The sequence below is a fragment of the Drosophila busckii genome, chromosome 4, assembly GCF_011750605.1.
Source record: "Drosophila busckii strain San Diego stock center, stock number 13000-0081.31 chromosome 4, ASM1175060v1, whole genome shotgun sequence".
NCBI lineage: Eukaryota > Metazoa > Arthropoda > Insecta > Diptera > Drosophilidae > Drosophila > Drosophila busckii.
This window is the reverse complement of record NC_046609.1, coordinates 335,492-357,712: the sequence shown is the minus strand read 5'-3', so window position 1 is coordinate 357,712 and position 22,221 is coordinate 335,492. Positions and strand designations below refer to the sequence as shown.

Below are 22,221 nucleotides of genomic sequence, written 5' to 3'. Positions count from 1 at the left end.
ATTGACAAATAGACATGTTGAATTAATAATTTTTTGTTTTGTTTATATTAGTTTTTATTAATTAATTTATAGGTATGTATATATTAAGTAAACATACACAAATGTGTGTAATGTAAAGCGGTTTAATGCAATTTTAGTACAATATAATTTGTTTAACTAATCAAAACGTAACTATAACTACATTGAACATTATTAAGAAGGATTGGATAATAATTCACCTAGTATATGTGTATAATCTTATTTTTTTTTACTGTACTCGCTTGTTTATATCCAAGAGTTATAATCGGCTGTGAGTAAGCTATACTTGTGTTACTGAATTTTAAATTATGGCGTTAAGTCTCACCACTGAATTAGTATTAACTTAAGATAAAACTAAATTGAACTATTAAAGATATGTTAGTTATAATTACAATAAGATACTTTTTTAGAGTTAGATAGCGCCTGAAAATAATGGGTATATAAGTCGTACATAGTTAAATTTTAACAAACAGTAGTCAATATTATTCGTTGATAGTTAAAAATTTAAATGAATTTCTTAAATTTGAATTCACTATTCAAGCGAGTTGATATTTGTGTATATTCGCGCAGATGAAGAAATATGCTTGTGTAAAAATATGATGATAACATATTAAATTTTGCGGTTACTTCCATTACTTATTTTCATTATTTCAATATTTATGTAAATACTAAATACTATTAATATATTCGCGCAATATTATTTTAGAGGTAATAATGTTTTCAAATATATATACATATGTAATTGTATAACACAAAAATAAATAAATTTATATGCATGCTGACCTAGCGCTAGTGCGGTGCACTACACCTAGGTAACGTTGAAGCGACATCGTGCTGAGACATATTAACTGTGTATGTGTGTGAGTGGGTGTGTGTGTTTGTTGCGTCCAAGTGTATTAAAGTGTTGGCTGTATCGAACGGTTAACTTATTTCTGGGCAGTCAAGAGCCACAAAGGAAATATATAGCTATAACCCTAAGCTCCTTTGTAAAAAAAAGTTTAAAAATTGACAAATTTGCTGTCAGTTTTTAAAACAAAAATGTATGGTGTTGCGCAATGTGTGGCGTTTATGTGATGTTATTTATAAAGTATAAGAAAATACGCTTATCGTAACGGTGTATAATATTCATGTTGTTAGGCTTACAAAATTAAATTGAATTTACTCAATTGAGTAGTAAACATGTACATATAATCGGGGTTCGTATGAATTAATTGCTTGGTTGGTTTAAGTTTAAAAAAAACTGAGTGTTTCCCTTTTCGATTATTGAAATATTGCGTGTGTGAACTTGGCTCAGTAAAGCTAAGAAGCTAGTACTATTATGAGTATATAATATATTTGCACTGTTTGCCAGAACCGTTGATCGATAAATTGTGATCTACATGAACATTCAAAACCAACCGCCACTTCCTAGCTTTGAGCTAAGTCCACCAATGCCTTTACCAAGTAAGTTACCGACACGACCAGCAACAACGTTGGTAACAGCCGCTGCCTGAGATGCTGCTGCCATTTTAGGCTTCGGCATACTGCGTGCTGCATGAGCGGCCCCCTCATCTCCAGCAGTATCCTCATCACCGTTAAGCACATCGTCACTGTATCTATGAAAATATTTTCAAATTAATGTAACATATTTTGATAAAATTCGGCTACGTAACTTACTCATCACCGTCGCCAATCTCTGGCATTGTTAGTGCGCATGTTGCCTCCTCGGTAGCCATGCGCTGTGCAACCGATTGGTACGCCTTCGAATTTAATTTATCCTCCAGAACCCCTTGCAGCTCAAAGTCCGAATAAATTTTCTGCAAGTAAAATTAAAAAAACATGATAAAAAAAATAATTGTTCAAAACGCTTTTCGCTTAAAAAAAACGTGAGGAGTTTCTAAAATTTTTACAAAATTAATGATAATAATAATTAATAATTTGTACAAAATAATAATAAATATTCTTGAGCAAGAGAAGCTAAGTCGAAACATAACTATCTCTCGAAGACTATATAAATTACTCAACTGATAATGTTTTAATTAAAACTTTAATTTTGCATATTTCACAAATCGAAATTTGTGTATAGTTTTCATCTTACATACTTTTGCACAAGTTATTCATTATTATTACTAATAATATATTATTATTTTTATTTAATATCTTTTAAAATGGATCACTCACTTTTATTATATGAGAGATTGACGTGACCTGAGCGTAGTGTAAAGCGTGATCCATACGTTCTGACAACCAATTAGAGAGCATATTGATTTGTTGGCAATACCATTGCTCAAAAAAGTTTAGGGTCCACAAATCATCACCAATTTTCCCGCGAATTTGGTCCATGTTATTTCGAAAGAAGTTCACATAACCCTGGCCAAGATCCTTTCCTGAACTGGATACGTTTGTAAAGCTAAGTATAGACCCAATTAGACTACCCTCATCGTAGCGCGCTAATTTGGACAAAGTCGAGTCTAGCACTGACATAAGCTTGCCGCTAAGTCCTTGTGTCATGGCTACATTCGCTTTGTCGATCTGATCATCGATTTTAGCATGAAATTTATACTATTTAGAAAAGAGAAATTTAGACAATTATTATAAATATTCAGCATGTTAAAGCAAATAACAAAAGCACATCGACTTAAGTAAGTGGCCAAGTTTTTTGATATTGCAAAATATAGTGAAATAAATAACAACAAGTATTCTAAGTCGCTCGGGTACTATTTGACTTAGAAGCGACATAGAAAAGACCAGTCAATATAAATTTGAAGGATTCATAGGAGTCGATGTGACAAATTTGACTTACCAGATCAATACCATCAATGGTAGTTAGTTTAAAGCTTTGGTTTTTAGCATCTAATATCACATTAACCATTGCGCACATTTCTGGCGGTATTATATAATCCGTTGATATAAAGGCTACATTTTTCCTCAGCCAAGACTGAAATGATGAATCCGTTCGCTGTATACATTGCTCTATCATATCAACGGACATCATCTTTAATCTTTGCTCCAAATGCTGGCGAAACTCTGGATCCGGCCAATGCAGGTCTCTGATAAATGATTGTAGTGCATCCAACTTCCAGAAAAGATCCTCCGATGTCGCGCATCCGTTTCTAAATGCAAATTAAAGATTATATATAAACCAACGTTCCAAAAGTTAAAAGAGTAAATTATAATTTTTTTATAAGTTTTTTATAGCCCTTTTCAGCGTGAGGCATTTATTGAAAGATATGAATTTGATATGAAGTAAAGAGAAATTATGTGTATTTATAAAGGGTGGGTCATCTACATATAACCTATCTATGTCTGAAAAAATTTTGTAATGAAATAAGCATGAGCTGAAGTCTACGCGCTTGACCACAACGTTCGAATTGCTCCATATAGATACATATATACAATATATAATTATGTGTTTCTAGCCCTTATTGAATAATCTTAAAAAATATAGGAGCTACAGAAACACAATCCAATTCTTATAATTTCTTTTCGTTTTATAAAATCACCTTATTTCCCGGGGAAAAGCTGGAAATCCTGCAGCAGGGATTCTGGAATTATTATAATTCTGTTCTTCGCTTCTTTTTAAAGATTATATTCGATTTTCCCTGCAGTTTGTGTAATCTCGTTTAAATCATATGCAATTTTTTGGTTGCAAACAATGTGATCTGCGTGCTTATGAGCATGCAAAAAATAGGCACTATTGTTAAATAAAGCTTTCAGCAAAATACATTAAAAATAATAGAGCTTTTATTTAATTAACAATAAAAAAGTTTCGAGCTCAAAAGTAGCTGATTGTGCTCTAATTTAACCTTCTGACTTCAAAAGAGTTTCATAAAAAATGTACGAACACATTTTAATGTTGTTAACATATATCGAGCCCTATTTACGAGAATAACGTATGTGTAATTTTCAGAAATTTGTTTTTTATGCAAATGTATTAATAAACATCAACCGCATCTGTACCCAACATTTTCAATTTATATATATTTACGGTGATATTGACCTGTCAATTATAACGTAAACGACGAAACTACTATTAATATTAATATTAATATGAGTTTTCGATAATCATCCAAATTGTTTATACATATATTAACGATTTCAAAATATCTTTCAACAATTTAAATGATTTAAACATACTTTGTAAAAAAAAGTATTTATTTAATCAGGCCTAAGACATCCAAAAAATCAAAGATACTTTAAGCGAAAGCGACGAAGGTAATATGACTTCAATTTCTTCTTCGTATTTCTAGAACTGCCACACACAAGCGAAATTGTGGTTGAGACCACAAGACAATTATTTGTGCGTAGAAAAAAAGATCCGAGCAGCATTTGCGTAGGCAATTCTTTCCCGAAGCAAATCACACGAAAAAGGTCAAAAAATTTCTTGTATGTTTTCTGCGTGCTTCCGTTTCGCTACCTGCTGTCGCGGCGGCGTCGCTGCCAATGCAAACAGAGCGAGACAGCAAGCGATATTGTTTCTCGTTTATGCTTATGCCAGCCGATCGCATTTTGGGTTTGCAAACATTTTTCTTTGCGAACATTTGCTTCTTTGTGCCTAAAGCACAACGGACATTTTCTTGTGTCTCTCTGGGTGTTTTGTGCGTTGCTTGTGCGCAGCACACACAATTTGTTGTTGTGTCTGTGTGCGTATACCGTCCCGTGTTTTCTGTGCGCGCTTATGGTCTCGCACTTGTTTTTTGTGCGTGCTACCATTGTGCTTAAAAAGTGCCACAATTTCCGTTCTCTGCAACACACACATAATTCGTGTAAGCCATTTTATACAAAAATAGTATATATATTCTAAAAATATTATATAAAAAAATTGTATAAAAAACTTAACGTAAGCGGCATTTTTTTTAACCTAAGTTGCCGTAAAGGCCGGGTTAGCGGAATAAATAACCTAAGCGCCAAAAACCTTATTAATATCAAATAAATTCACTTGCTTTTTGGCGCATACGTTATTGTCGAAAATAGGGTTCAATATGATTATTACTATTTTTCTTAATCTTTTAGAATAAAAACAATATACACCTTTTGTATATCACAGAAGTAATGTTCAGCTAATAAACATTTTTCATCGCTTTTCTCAAGCCAAAATTAGTAAAAATTGACTCAAAAATGAAGTAAGCAAAACAAATAAATTTTTTTGGGCAGTGTTATTATTTTATTTATATCTATTTATAATTTTTCCGTCTTTTCCCACTAACAGCTTAAGTTCTTTTGGTTCAAGCTTCTTTAATAATCATATTATGATTAAAAGGAAAATTAATCTTCATTTGTATGTAATGAGGTCTTCACCTCGCCAGATTGCGGTTAGAGTGATTTACACCGTTCGATTAACTGTTATACTGTAATACCAGATGTTCATAGAAATTCCTGCCTTTAATCGGCTACTTTTTATCTTTCATTTAAGTATTAAATAAACGTAGTAGAGGTTATTTTTTCTAATGATTTATGTATATATGTAGCATGTACGGCTTTTCCGTGTAGGTGTATAACTTTCTTTTCGAATGTCTGCTCTTAACTTCAATTATGTTATGTAATAGTTCTAACAAAACTATATACATATGTTACATGTAGTTGACCCACCCTGTAATTCTGTGGTTGTGTCTGATTATTTATTGTCAGTATAGAAGCTAGTAACATATTTTTTTTACTGATCCCTCTTAATATCGAATGTGAAATACAAACAGTTTGATGCGAAGCAAACAAAGTTGTTATTTGTTGCGTCTGATACAATATGGAACTGTTTATATTTAATTGATTTTGATTCAGCTAATTATTACTACATATAATGCAAGTAGCAAAAGAAATAATACTATTAATAGCTTTAATTAACTTGAGGCAAGCAATGCAACGGGGATTTCTTTTATCATATTCTACATTAAGGATTAATGCAATAATTTTCTTATGAAGTCTAAAAAGCATGATCTAAGCATCAATAAATTCAATTAAACTATGTTGTTGAAATTTACCTGATTTTCTTTCATATTTTTTAACTCCTATATTGTCAACGATAAATCTATAATTACTTAATTTACTTAGCCTGATCGAAAAAAGTGAAATACTAAATTATAACATGATTTAGGTTCACTCTTTACAGTAGGTATCAAGCGAAGAGACGATGGAGACAGTTGCACTTGAATCCAGCTTCAGAATTTAATATTAATGCATTTTTAATCGCTGGGCGTTGAGCAGAATTATATAATCTTGGTTAATTGAGTGCCAATACTCCAGTACCAATAAAAAAAATTTATATTGCTATATGTTTAAAAAAAAGAATTTGAATACAAAATTAAGTTAATATAATTAGAAGAATTTTTGCTTAATGAATTCAGCTGAAAACTAAATCATGAACAACGTCATTCATGAACAATAACCCACAAACTGAACGTAACTTTAGGGTTTATACATTATTAACTCATAAAACGCCTCTAGGATATTGTCAAAAATTTTGAAGTCCATCGAATTCGAATATAGAAATTGCTGAATTGCGTAGTTGTTTTTTTTTTTTGAAATTGTGTTTTCAAAATCGGCTGTCAAGATTTATCGAAAATTAGTCAGCCGATACTGATGAAATGTTGCACATGTTGTATGAATATCATAATGTTAAATCAAACAAAGCAAGCAAAGTCTAAAATTCATAAAGATAAAATGTAAATGATATCTAATTTTGAATTTAAAACAACTGGACAAATTAAAGTTGGGATCAACCAACTTTTATATTCCCTTTGACTAGAACTTCGCAGCAAACATGCATGCACTCACAAACACATGCACACAAATCACACAACGCGTCACAGCTCATTTTAGCTGTAGCACCGACGTTTTTATGGCGCGCCAGCAAGCGCACCCGCGGTAGTCTATAATGAAAATTGAAAAGTAAATAATTCCCAAGTTACTTACACGATCTGATATTTTCAGCATCGGTCGAAAATATGACAAAGCGTATTTGTGATGGAGGATGGAATAAAACAAAATTTATGTGGAAAAACAGGCACTCAAACATTTAAACAGACAGGTGGACATACGGACATGGCTTTATCGACTCAGTTTATCTTGCTGAGCAAGAATTCAATTATTATACTTTGTAGGGTCTGTTATTCCTGCTTCTCCCATTTACATACATTTGCACAACTTCATAATACACTTTTCTATTTTCGACTGAGCAGTGAAGTAAAATATGTGGCCCATGAATCCAAGGTAACTCCATAATAACCAGTTTAACTGAAGTTATTCAGATACAAAATTATTCAACTTTAGTATTTACATTTGTAGTAAGTAATTGCAATTATATGATTAAAGTTGAAAAATTCTCCTGTTTTGTACTTTAAAAGCTAAGCATTATTATTTCAAATACATAATTGCATCGATAACACAAAGGTCCATGCATTTTTAACAGTTTTCATGCAAAAATTAAAATTAATACTTAAGTATTTGAACTACAAATTCTTATATTTTCCTAGTTCCCAATTTTAATTCCTTACATAATTTCTTCATTAATCATTAATATCAGTAGGATTTGTCCGATTAAAATCATGAGAATACGACAAACACAAACCCTAATATTTTAGAAGTTCTACTAAGTTGTAATTTAGGATTTGGCATTTATAATCAATTTGTAATAATTAAATTATTTTAATTTTTGTATTTCCGGAACACGAAATTTCTTCTCAAGTGAAATTTATGTTTTAATTTGTCAAGATGCAACCTGCATTTAAGCAATGGAAATGATGTGCTTAGAAATTTTTTTTGTTAGACTATTTTTTTATATCCAAGCAATTTATTTAAATTACTTTAATTGATCACTCAATTTATTTTTCGGATTACTTTTTCTTAGTTATACTTGAGTTTAAAAATATAGCCTGGCGAAAATATTTATACGAATTTGTTGATACCAGTCGATAATTTTATAATAATGATTTACTTACATTTTATATATCGACCCCTTTTGTTCGAAATCATCGTTTGTCACAATTCTTCTTGAAAAATATTTAAGTGATCTTTCGTATAGTTATATAGATATTACAATTAACATAACAGATATATAAGTATCGCAATTTTGAGTTTATTCAGGATGAAATCCGAAAAAGTTATCCTATTAAATATGATTTGTGTAAAATAGCATAATTTCCCAAAAATGAGTCGATATATACATATGTTACTCGCCCGCATAAAAGAATACGAGTATGAAATTTGTATACGAATAAGTCTAGGTTAATTAAATTTCGGGCAATGCAATACATCTGGCTGAAAATTAAAACGTAAAAGCAAATGCAATTTCAAACGCAAATGAAAATAATTTTGGAGTATGGTAGAAAATAAGTGTAGGTTGAAAATTATGATTTTAGTTTGTTACTCTATTAGAAATTGTGAGAATGAAATCGTCATTTAAAAACCTCATATCATCACCAGCTGCAGTGGAAGCTGCAGTGGAAGCTGCACGCCTTGGTAGCTTCGGCACATAAAAATTGACTTGATCTTTCTTGCCGCTAAGCAATGCCGCCGGGTTGAGGGCTGCCGGATTCAATGCGGCCGGGTTTAAAGCGGCGTTAATCCTAAATTTTTTACAGAAAAGGGAAATAGAATATACTTAAATGAACGCCGTTAACATTTTTTCCAATTACGAGAAGATGCAAGGTGAAAATTAAGCGACAAATGGTTTCAAATCTTTAGGCAACTTGCAACATTTCCATTAACATACATACACAAATTATGGCCCCTAAGCAACATAGGTAATTCAGTTTTCCATTGATTAGCACAAATCAATCAAATTAATTTCATAATATTTGAATAACCTAAGACATTCAAATTCACTTTACTTTTATGTATAGATTGATTTTTTATCATGTGATTACAATTTTGATACATACAAATTGCCTGGTATATATGTTAGTAGGCAAATAAAAAAAAAACAAATGTAATTACATTGTATTCAATAGTATTAAAACGTTTTCGATACTCGATTGATAGTTGTTGTTATTGCTCTGATGGGAACATAACAATAACCAACTTACCCTTTGCTTTCCCAACGCTCTTTCTCGAAACCCTTGTGAATAGACTGCGCTATTGAGGACTCCATAAGATCGACATAGCGCACAACTAGCGGTGCAAAAGTGTCACGCAGATGTTGATGAAATCTTCCATTTCGCAAGTTGTCTACGTTTTAAATAATATTGATATTTTTTTTTTTTTGCAAATTTTGAGCATTAGCATTATTATTATTCTTACCGTCTGCTCTTAAATAGTCGTTTAATATTTGAAATAATGGAAACGAGTCCCATGTATCCGGAGCCTGCTCAGAAAGTACGCGGTCCATATCAACAGCGAAAAGGGACCAAAATATCTCCGCATGCTCCACCAGGAGATCGCTAAACCAAGCAAAAGCCTAAAGAATATAAATAAATTAGGAATTAGTTATAGAAAAATTAACTGATGCGTATATATAAGAAAAAATAAGATGAATTATTTGTATCTTTTCAGTACAATTAAATCAAACAGCAAAAAATTTACTCATATAAATTTATATAAAATGTTTTTATTTTTTTTCTTCAGGAATATATTTTATTTTAATCCAATAAAAAGATTTAAAGTGTACCGAATTTTAAATACCAAACCTAAATCTGCAAATATATTTAATTCCAATTAAAATTAGCTAAAATGTTTTTTGATGTAATAGGACATTTTATTTAATTTTTTTAATTGCTTATTGGTTTGCATATTATATAAAACTCTTGCAGATGAAAGTTGTTGTCAATGATAATACATATATAAAATTTATATTTTAAAGCATGCGTCAACATACGATGAAAAGTACAGTTCTGCAGGAGTTTTACACAGCGCTAAAAGCATACGTTTCCTTAAAACAAATTGTGCTAAGCGATTGAAATTATATAATGAAGTTTGCTTAGATATGTATGTACATGTAGTGGAATAATTATAAATAAAATTTACCAAGTGTCACCAACAACATATTGGCTTAAGCTCTAATATTAACAAATAAAGCGCTAGACGCGCCAGTTTGGACTCAACTACTTGAGGAATATACAGGAAATTATAGTACAAATTAGCTCAGTCATTTTACTTAATTATTTTGTTAATTACTGCTGTCGCTAACTTAATTTGTATTTGATAAAGATATTTTCATCAGAAAAACTATTTTTGATTGCTACTGTTGGAAAATGGCAGCTACAATTGTAGAATACGCAGTACGAAATATACATTTTCTAGCCAACCCTGTATTTTCTCACTTCTATGGGTAATATTCTCGCGAGAACGAATAACATATGTATATTCAATAAATATAAATTAAAAAAAATGATTACAATAAAACATAACAAATGCAATAATAAATAAAAAAAATGTTGTATTGTATACCATGGTACAATTTACAATAAATAATAAGGCTTGTCTAACTATAATTATAAATATAAATTAAAATAAATATTCGAAGTACATATGTCCTTTTTTTGTTACTTTTTTGATTATGGAGCAAATTAAGTATTTGTTTAATTCTCGCATTCTCTACAGTCACTCACATTTCTGGTAAAATTTAATAAGACAAGAAATTAAAAAAATGTATTTGTGTCCATTTGCTAAATATATAAATTATACTCAACAATATGGGACAGGCAAAACTTAAAAATTGTATTTTTATACTCACAATACATTTCTCATTTGCTTTTACTATATTGCTAAGATTCTACGCTGAAGTTTAAAATTCAATGTAATCAATGATTATCGAGTTAGAATGTATTCAGAGAAGATTATCTATGTACTCATGCGTCTACTTTTTCTTAACATGGATTATAGAATACAATGACGGCATACATGCGATTCTGTTGTATGGCGGGTAAAGATATTATACAAGAATGTCGCATGTAACCGAGGTTTAAACTACGGTTTCTGTTCAGAGCTGGTTACAATTTATACATGCCTTGTCATAAAGGGAGCGTAATTATTCATAACGGTAGGAAAACATTGTGTAAGCACGATATTTGGTTACACTCGAAATAAGTAAGATAGACAATTACAAATTGAAATAAAATTACAAATTGAATAGCTAAGAATATATTATTTTTAAAACCTGTGGTTTTTTGTAAAAATTTTTCAATGTTTAAAGGCACCCTACACAACAAGCTCAGTTCTTAACAGTGCGTCATAAATGTATTCAATAATGTTAGTAAGAATAGATATGCTCATGCTCTTTTCACTTGGAAGTCAAGGTTTATACATAAGTATTATGTGTTTTTTATGTACTGCATGCATTGTTTAATTTAATTTAACATATGACTTTCACTAAGTATATTATTGAATTTTTAACCTGCCTATGACAAATGTATATTGTCTGAGTCTATGATTCTGAAAGCTAAGAAGGAATGACGAAGCGTTTTATGTTGAAAGTATATGCGTGTGCTATGCATATATGTATATGTGTATGAGTATAATACGAGAGGTACGTGCCGTTGGAACTGGCGATGTGTATACCGCATGTGTTGGCATACAATAACGAAATGGAGGTGGTCCTTGCATACAACTAGATGCACTACCAGAATCCAGTACAGCTTGCGATGATACCTGGTCCATATTAAGAGATGATTGACCATCAGTCACAACTAGTGGAACATCGCCGTATCGACCGTCGTCTCCTGTTCCATCCCCGCATTCCTTTATTGACTTTAACTTATCCTTTTTGTCAAGTTCGCAGCTATTTATTATGGGTTACTATAAGAGATGATTATACTAGTGATATTATATAATATATACTATTTGTTATATATCGATTATGCAAATAAAAATTTACAAAAACAGAATCTAAATTCTCATTAAACTTTTAAGAGCTTTTTCAGATGATCTACACTTAACTGTAAATAAGCGATTGGATTAAGTTTTAATACATATAACAAGCAGTGGTAGTCAATAAGTTGCACAGGTAACTGATCTCTTTTGAAACGCTATATATAACGATATATTGCACTATAAATTCAAAGCAAAGTCATCGATGATAAAATTCAATTATTTAAATAGAAGAGCTTTTGAATATAATAATAAGAATAAAATCAATCACTATTAGCATTTAATGCTGATATTATGTATTTTTCACATTTTTCTAAGCATCATAACCTTTAAGGCAAATTAATTGTAAGATGAATTTGTAGCTCATGCCGAACTTTCCATTTCAATATTATTAAATCAAACACTTTATTTTGAAATATCTTGTTCTTCGATGCTTCTATATTTGTATTATGTTGGTCCAATATGATTTTTCTTAAATGGGCTCCAACCACCACTCTTAAAATTGAATTGTGAGGTATTAAATACTATAGATTATATGTATATTAAAAGTATCTATGTGTTTCGGAGTATTGAAAAAAGGCACAGAACTTATATACTTATTAATTTTGTTTTCAACTCGTTTTCATAGCTTAACTACTACATATGCATTAGTTGTTTTGTCTGTATCAGCAAAAGAAAAAGGAAATTGTCATACCTATGTATGTAAATGCGTTGATGTACATATATCAGAGTAGCAAAAATGAATATGGCAAATAGCACTAGACATACAAGTAAATTAGCCGACAATAAGAGTTAAAACAACACACACATATATATATATATATATACTTGTATGTATATATATATATATATATATATATAAAAGACATCCATTCGTAATATATGTGTACAAATAAAAATCATAAGCTTACGTAAAGAATATATATATATGTAAATTAGTAGTTTTCGTAGGGTACACACATTCAGCAAAGAATCAAGTAAAACACAAGTTAATTGGAAATTCGGTAGACAAATAGTAAATAATTCTTAATTAATAATATTAAACATATGATTATTGAACAGTGCTGATGCGACATCTATGTGTGAGCAATCGACACTAGCGCACAACCCTATATTTATCGTTAATGGTCAGTAATTTCCAAACAGTGCATTTTTTACATCTCTGCCAAACATATACACAAAAGACTATTAACATACTATGTATATTCCGGCGCTCATTAAGGTTTAAAGGAGTTAAATTCTCATGACAACTTACTTCGCCATAATGCTCTTCATTTTGCTGCAACAAATCAACACACAGCTCGGATAAATGTATTAGGTCTTCAAGTTTCTTCGGTGGCGGCACAATAATTTCACCCCGCAAGTCCTCTGTTACAAATATTAAGCCAAAAAAAAAAAAGAAAACATTTCCGTAAGCATTAATAGAAAAACCACTTTTTCTGACATCACCTTCAATCTTAGCTTCAGCAGAAAGTCGAGTGTAATTGATAAGAGCTGCAGTTTCCAAGCTCTTCTTAATCATTTGTCGGACTTCCTCTGGTGGAACTGGCGTAACGATGTCTTTCATGAGCACACGTTCTAACAAAGAGAGAGTGGCTTTAAGAGAGCCTTCGGGACGACCAAAGGGAAAACAATATCTGAAGTTTGTTATTTGAAACTCCAACAACTGGCGCAGTCGCTCTTTAATTTCAGAAAATTTTTCCTTCTCTTCATGGGTAATGCTACCTACACCATCAGGTCTATAAATACAGACAAAATGTTAACAATATAGATTTGAGTATAAATGAAAATACTGACAGTAAACAAAAAATTCTAAACACTAACAAAAATTATAAAATATGTAAAGTTAGACGCATCCAACTTTTAAATACTTTTTGACAAGGGAGCCACAACTTACAAAACACACGCACTCACATACAAATAAACTCGTTGCAACACTTGCCCGGTACTCTGTATATGTAAATTTTAAGCTTGAGTACTGTGGAAGTTATTTATCCAATACATTGGTTATTATATAGGCTGAATTGAAAAAAAAAGTAAAATATTGTAGCCTTCAAATGTTTTTTTTCTAATTTTGGGGAGGGAGGGAAATTTGAAATTCCAAAGAAACTCGAACTGCTTGGGATTCGCTATTAAAGTCAGTGCGATCTTTTTCCATTCATACAGGCAAATGAATGTGGCTGCTTCTTCCTGTTTCATATCTACTTTAACTCTTAAAGAAAACTTTTAAAATGTTATATAAAACTTTTAAAATGTTGTATAAAAAAACGTGCAAAAAGTATGTATTAGTTCCAAGTATACTAATTTATAAAAACTACCAGAGTGTTAGAGTTATGTATTATATATATATTAATATATTAATATGATATATATTAGATATATATAGTTATGAATATAAAAACTTACAGACTGACAAGGTCCACATGGTTGGGCTTGTCGTCCGGATTACAATAGAGGGATTGACTTCTACCCTTTGCACACATTTTAAATAAAAGAACAACCGAGCGTATATTTAAACCATTCACCTGTTTCCATGTACATGACTTGCGCAAAATGCAAACGAATAATGTATGAGAGTGGGATCGATCATATGCTGCTTTTCTGCACGATCCAAAAGATCCGAAAGATAACATAAATGCCTGTAACATCCTCGAACGCCATATCGAGCACAGTACTCATCCAACACAAAAACCTGACCTGGACTGAACCAGCCCTATGTAAATTTATGGTCACAATATTTAGTACTGTGTAACTATATAAACAGAATGCATTATAATGCTTACAAGCGATGCGTATGGATCATTTAGACGATACTCGAGTGTTAAATTTTGCAATATTTTAAATAGATTCGCATGATCAAATGTACACGGATCAGCACTTATGTAATCCTCCATGCCATGCTTTCGAGCTTTGTCCGCATCTGAATAAGATCAATTAATAATTACAGATTAAAAAAAAAACAATTCCAACTTACCACCCTGTATTTTTGACAATGCCGAATTCTTGTCCTGTGTTATTGGGGGCGTTGGCTTATGAGATTGACCTGTAGCTCTATACATAGCCATTACCCACAGACTACATTCATTCTCGTCTTCACACGCAAAGGCAATACTATCACCTTCGCGCACTGCATTGAAAAAGTATCGTCCGCCATTTAAATCTATGCCAAACATAAGGTTTGCTAAGAAATAAAAGATTAACAATCATAAATAAATTTCCAGATCAGAAAGCACATTAAAAGTTGTACCGAAAAAAACCTGAGTATACCTAAAATTGGAGGGCCATAGAGGAATAGATGGTGCAGTACATGAACTTATGGTATAACCCATGCGAAGACGACTTCAGCGACAAAGCCCAATAGACAATTAAATATTCATTTACCAATTCATAACTTTGTAAACTATTAGCATTAACCTATCCTTTAGACTTAGTTATATTGAAGGTTAACTAAATTTAATTTGTTGCTTTTAAAAAATAGCCGAATTTTTAGATATTTTAAATTTTATTTTAAATTTATATATACGTATATAACATACGTATGTTCGTACAGCCCTTGCATTGTTCTGTATTCTTATTACAATCTACATTCTTTAAATACACATTAATGCATACAGTATGCATAATGTATAGCCGAACCCAAAATTCGATGAAAAATATCTCAGGTGCCAAATTTTTTAATTTCCAATGGGAAATCAATTTTTTCTTAATAAAAATTGCTTTTGCAGTGAGATAAAATCCAAAAATTATCGAAAATATGATCGGAAATTATTCGTAGCTTAGTATCGTTTCTATACATTATCTATAAAATGTTGCAAAGCGGAGTAAGGGCAAAGCCCACTCCATTTTTTTAAATATCAGTTTGTTAGATGACAACATTTTAAGCAATTTTTAGTTTTAGTTATTAGCTACGGGTTCAAAGTTCTGTTCTAAGTAAGACTAGTGGCGAGAACAAAACAAGATACTACAATTGTGTAGTATTTCAAACACTGATAAAGTCAATACACTTACCGCTGGCAGCTTCTATATAGTCCACTGTATAGCCATCAAGCTGCATCATCTCAGAGGGTTCCGATTTTTTCTCTTTATAGCTACACATTGCAAAGGTGTACTGGGACACTTGAACTAGAACAAAATACCGACGTTTCCACTTTTTCCATACTGACTTTCCAATTGCATACAGGTGCCTATAAATTGCCGTAGAGTATATAAAATATTTACTTTTCAACCATTAATAAATGAAAATTCATACTTACCCACAATGTTTCATATTTAATGGTTTATCAAGTCTGCATGCAATTTTAATTCGTAGATCCTGATCTGGTAGATTTTTCGATACGATCATGCGGTGCCATTCAGGTGACTATTTGTACAAATGATATGATAATTCATACAATAGCGATTTTTATTAAAGATATAGAAACATTTTACCTTGGAGGAAAGCGGTGTAGGCTTTATAGTCACTTTTCCTAATTCCTTATCTTCTAAAGCCAACATGCCTGGATTTTCAGTGTACAACTTTACTTTGACAATTGGTAAAGGATGTGTTGTTGTGAAATCGCCCTGAGTATCCCACCTAATATAAATAATATGTACATATTCATTAAATACATACGTTAAATGTATACAAATTTATAAAAAGCTTCCTTACATAGGCTTTGAAGCTTCCGCTTGATCCGTCTGCAGCTTTTCTCCATTTTCGACTTCCATTGTGCAGTATACAATTCGGTTAGGGGCTAATGACTTAAGCCCTTTTACCTCCATCACAATAACTTCCAATTGAAAAGTAAGCACAACATCTAGCTTAGTCAATTGGGACGTACCATCTTCGGAGTCACCCTCCAATTTAGAGAGAGATCCATGGGAACGCAGTATCATTTTTCTTATGTTTTGTAAAAGAAATCATCATTTAAATTGTATAATATAGAAACTTAAATAAGTTTTTTTAATGATTACGTAACAATACTATGATTTTAATTGAGAGGAAAACTCACAAAAACGATGGAGTGCTGTACAAGATTCGTTACGTAGCGTACATATGGGAGAACGGAGAAAGATTAAGAGAAAAATGGGGAGAGACAGAGGGCATTAGAAATGAAAGAGCTTGAAAACTTTTTATTATTAGGACTCTACCTATGGTTGTATCGCTTCAACTTTTGCAAGCCGTATTTACTATCCATGTTCCCCTTAGAAACTGGCAGGGACTCAAGATTAGCCATCAAAAGGTTAATGGATGATTTCAATTCCTCAATGTAGAGAGATTCCATTTCCTTGAGCACAAATTTAGGCATAAGTTTTCTATTCTTTTCCATTTCACCTACACGCTGCATACGACCATCCAATTCTCTTCGAATGGCCGCTGCCTGCTCATCTGCTGAATCGAGCTAAAATGTAGTCAATTTTATTAATGAAATTCCTATTCTTATGTTGTAGCAAGAAATTTTACCATTAAAGCGTTAAAAAGTATCTGATGCTCGAACTTTTTTACCGATAATATTTGTTGAAACATATCGTATAGCTGCTCCTTAGATAAAATAAGCTCACTATTAAGGGACTGTTGCATTCGCGATGGTCTCTTTGTATCTTCTTCACCGCTACCCTTAAGAATAATATCAAATTTTGCCATCCAAGAAGTCAATACAGTTTCCTTGCTCAGACCGTCAATTTCAGGCAAAGATCTGAAAAAATATCCACAGCAGATATTTACAGTATATATACATTATATATTTTTTCACAAATTTAATCAACACAGAGATGTCACTTACCTAACACGCTTTTCGATGTTATTCCGAAAGACTTCTCGGAAATCATGCTGCGAGCATGCTCCAGATTGTACCATTTTCAAAACACGCTCCGATTTTAAGAATACATCATGATAGCTTTGCACAGCATTTTGGAAAGCCTCATCCGCCATTATCTGCGTTTCGCCTTTTAAGAACGCCTATTTATAAATCAATTTTGAGCAGAAAAGACGTAAATAAATAGTTTGCAAAAATAATTAATTTTCGAAGAAGTCTGATTAAAGATAAATTGGTAAGGTTCCTACCTGAAATCTTTGCGTGATCATTTCCAGTTGCTGTTTTGTAATCTTTGGTTGCCTTTTAGTCATATCCGTAGGTTGCTTAGCATTGAAAGGATACGATATGCAGCGTGATATAAACACATATAACTGAATACGGCGTTTCCGTTCCTCCTCTTCTCGTTCATGCTTATCCTGTTTTATAATAGGATTTTAATACTTATATATTTATCAAAGTCTGCGTTCTTACATGTGGATCACCGGACTCTTGTTTGTCACTTCCTACAGATGGAGAAGGAGACAGGGGGCGTGGCAGTGAGTTGGCTCGTGAAGATCCAGCACTTGGACTCAAGGTTTCTTGCGATATGCCACTAGATGATGATAGCAATGTTTTATTATTACACTTGGTTACCTTTGGAAACGGTGCCTCCAACTGCGGCCGTCCGCTGCTGTTGTTGGTGGTGCCCAATAGGCGCGTTGAAGTATTTCTTATTGGCGGTGATGCACCTGTCGCACCTCCTGTGGCACTACCAGCTAGCGGTGCAGCAGTTTTCTGACCGTTGAAATTTATGTGCAAAGGTAAGATGTCCCATTGATTTTTATAATGTTGATGCTGATATTCATAATTGTGTTGTTGATATTGATATTGTTTCTGAAGATGAGCTGTCGGGCCAAGTTGTTGTATTATAATTCTACTATTGCCGAGTTGCTTACTGTTTGATCTCGCTCTATGCGCCCCAAACCATATTTATTCAAATGGTTTTTACAATATCATATTCAAATAATATATATACATATATATGTATATACATATATATATATATATATATATATATATATATATATATAAATATGTTTGGCTAATATGATCATGGTGATGTGAAGTATGATTTGTTTCAAATTTATAAACACGTTTATATTTTGCCAATTATGTCAAGCAGGTGAGTATCAATGCGGGAAAACTATGCGGAAAGAGGCGCACCATCAAGATCTAACAAAAGATCTAAAGAGGTGCTAAGGTTATCGCCAGATTTACATTGACGTGTGGTGTCACACACTGATTTTGTGCCTACTGTAAGTCTCCCGAGCTGTCCACACGGGGTTCATATATTCATTTTGTGTCGATGTTATTCAAATCATAAAATTTTATTATTTTGTAAAATTATTATTATAACAAATGCAATAAATTAATTTTTTGTTTTATTGTTTTTGTGTACGTAAATATGTTGTTTTAAAATATGTAAGGTGCCAATCAAATTGATGAATTATGTACATAAGTTTGTACATTCGATGCATGTGCAGATTTTTAAATTTGGATGAATGTCCAGCCCAGAAGATATTGTGTTTATAAGAATATGAAATTCATTTTATATGTTATTGTGAAAAAAAAAAAACAAAAGCCATTAAAACCACGTAAGTAAGCCAAACACAATTAAATGACTATACAATTATTTCTAATAAAGTTCAACTATCTTTCCACATTTCTCATTTTATCGAATTATATATTAATACTATGTATAATAATTACACACAGATTATACGCAGTGATATTTGATCTCATACCAGAAAGTATACTCGTTATAGTTATAAAAAAATAAAAACCTAACCTCAAGATCCCAAAAACTCACAACCAACAGATAATATTTTATTGTTTTAGTAAATAATGAAAGGCATGAACTTTGCAAACTAATTAGCAATTAATATGAAGTATACATTAAATAATAGTTTGTACTCATATACAAACCTAGGAATTCCATTGTTGGGTACCTCAAGACTGGCACTTTCGGTAGGGCACTGGCTTTGCGACTGATCATTTTTTCCAAGACCTCCAATATTACCGATACTCCCAGTTCCTTCTTGCCGGATATTTGAAGAGAGGGCAGTCTGCGGCTGTGACCTGCCGAAGAATTCGCCATTCTGGACATTAGACCCAGTCGGCGGTATTGTGGCTACTGACCCAGCGGTTGGGTTGCCAGTCGCAGCCGTCACTGATTTGGACGGCACTCCAATACGGCCTTTGTTAGGTAAATCAACGACAGTGTCGTCGTCCCCCTCATCTTCACTAGAGCTAGGGTCGATCATAGCAATCCCTTTAATGGTTATAAATACATGAAGAGAAAAGCAAAAATGTAATATTATTGAGCTTAAGATACTTCTAGCATATGTACATAAAGTCTTGTCATACGTAAACATGTATAATAGTTTACGTCATATATTTCTATCAAACCCACAACACGTCGACGCATTTTGGCAAAAAATAAAACTCATAAAAATAAAATACACTCATGTAAATCGTTAAAAATTTCAATTTCGAAAGTGATATACGACGCAAAAACGCGTCGATATGTGCGGGTTTATAAAACCTACTTTTAGCGTATTGCGTTCTTTTTATTGGTTTTATAAATTGATTTGAAGGGTATCATGAATTTGTGCAACTGTATGTAAGAAGGAGAAGGAAGCGTGGTAGTCCTATTCGCCTGTATAAGCAGCAAAAACTCAGAGACTATAAAAGCTATAGCAACCAAATAATCGCGAAGCAGTATGTTTTTATTTTGTCCTGCTCTTGACCGATGCCGAAATTTTCAGAACCAACGGATAAATAAATTAAAATAATAAAATTAAATATGAATTTTGTATACAGACAACGCTTGTTTATGCACCAAGTAAATTCCAAAATATCATAAACGATTACATTCGAAGTGCATCAAAAAGGTTGGCGGCACCCAACTTTAATGCATTCTTGCATTTTTGTAACTTGGTCAAAAACTATTTGTTTTGGGGGAGGAATATATTTACTTATGTATGTTTATGCAGATTTTATTTATAACGCTCAGAATTTCTTAATGCGCAAATAAAAAATGAGCTATTCAATTTTGGTAAAAATATACGCTAATCACATTCCGGGAATATTGTGTATTGTTACTGTATTTAGGTATACCCTAATATTTATGTAACATGTATGCAATTTTGTATGTATGCATACACAATTATATCTACATAGGTTAGAGCTTTGTGAACAACCAACGTGCCAATTTGCCTTACTAGCCAGACCGAAATTCATATCAAATTTTAATGTGGGTTACAACAGAACCCAGAAACCCACCTCTCAATGCCAACGACTTAGACAACGCCAGCAAATAAACCAACCCCAACCCACCTTGAACCAGTTCCAACCATGTGTTACTAATAAGGGTGGATAGCACAAAGAGGAGGCTCCCATTGCTATGACAAAATATAAAAACCAGAAATAAAGTTTGTACTTACTTTTTTATTTTGCAAATGTCAATAAAGCAAATGTTCACGATTTTTAACTCTGTTCATACCGCTGAGATGCCCGTTTGCAAATATCTTACAAAAATGGCAATTTAAGGTAATTCATTCGCATAATCACAACGGTAAAAAGTATTCTTCATGTCTCTTTCTTTGTATAATTGAGTATTTTTATAACTGTTAGTTACATTCCAGGTTTGCAGACTACATATATATGCATCATTTTAGGCTTATAAGCACTTGCGTACATATTTGCATGAATAAATTTGGTTTCATTTATTATTGGGCACTAAAAAAATTATTGTGAATTAAACATTCGTTGAAATATTAATGGACTTCAAACTGGTCGATAGTGTGTGGCGGCCGGCTGATATATTATTTAAACTTCATGTTAGAGCTTTTAATAATTTTAATGTTGCGTGCCTGAAAAATTTATTTAAGTCCGCATATCTATACTAAATCCACTTTTCCGTTTTATAGTTATTTACGCTACCGCCTCAATCGAGCTACTATTGATAGCTTCGATGTTTAAAAACTCATTCCACTATCGATAGTACGAGTGCACGATCTGAAATTTAAGTCTTGTTTAGTATACAATAATAATAATAATAATAAGCAAAATAAAAAAAACCCACGAATTGTATATTTGACGTTGTTTTTGAATGATTTTGTTTGCTTAGCACATATTATCATAATTTCGTGCAAGCAGTGCAGAAAAACAAAAGCAATAAGTGCGACCGGGATGCAAAGAAAGCAACAATTAGCGAGTATTATCCACAATAATACTGTCCGAGCAATGTATCGTTCTGAATGAGTTTTACTCACCAAAGTGAATCGAACTACAGATATACGTATCGGATTATATTTTGCTATATTGAAACGATAATGGGACTGAATCATGTTCCTCTTGGAACTACAAAAAAATCACTGTACAAAACGCACCATAAAATGACTGAACTAAAATAGAAAAATAATATACTAAATGTACAAATGGAGAGATCATTATAAAATATTTTTAAGATCATTATAAATATTTATCTCAGCCAATTCCAGCTACATATTTCGAAATCTATTCACTTATTTTCATGCATATATTATATTATATTATATATATAATATATATATGTCATATATATATATAT

At 32.0% G+C, this 22,221-nt stretch overlaps 1 protein-coding gene across 6 annotated transcripts; it reads right to left on the bottom strand.

Moving 5' to 3' along the window:
- Positions 1–240: 240 nt before the first annotated feature.
- On the bottom strand, positions 241–21,787 carry LOC108607405 (calcium-dependent secretion activator). Of its 6 annotated transcripts, XM_033294655.1 has the most exons (25): positions 21,074–21,373; positions 19,767–19,899; positions 19,554–19,706; positions 18,060–18,180; positions 17,837–18,004; positions 17,556–17,731; positions 17,237–17,468; positions 16,924–17,174; positions 16,785–16,799; positions 16,442–16,672; positions 16,222–16,366; positions 16,047–16,153; positions 15,802–15,977; positions 14,768–14,974; positions 14,577–14,713; positions 14,319–14,506; positions 13,243–13,532; positions 13,049–13,161; positions 9,229–9,385; positions 9,015–9,156; positions 8,397–8,555; positions 2,801–3,110; positions 2,179–2,559; positions 1,675–1,814; positions 1,406–1,613 (listed from the first exon to the last, which is right to left on the bottom strand). In XM_033294655.1, the coding sequence occupies exons 2-25, from the start codon at positions 19,889–19,891 to the stop codon at positions 1,406–1,408; spliced, it is 4,332 nt and encodes a 1,443-aa protein (XP_033150546.1). In that variant the 5' UTR covers positions 19,892–19,899; positions 21,074–21,373. The 6 variants fall into 6 exon arrangements, with proteins under 6 accessions (XP_033150545.1, XP_033150546.1, XP_033150544.1 ...); XM_033294653.1 differs by having other exon boundaries at positions 19,554–19,898; positions 21,074–21,375; XM_033294654.1 differs by lacking the exon at positions 21,074–21,373 and having other exon boundaries at positions 241–1,613; positions 19,554–19,891.
- Positions 21,788–22,221: the final 434 nt, after the last annotated feature.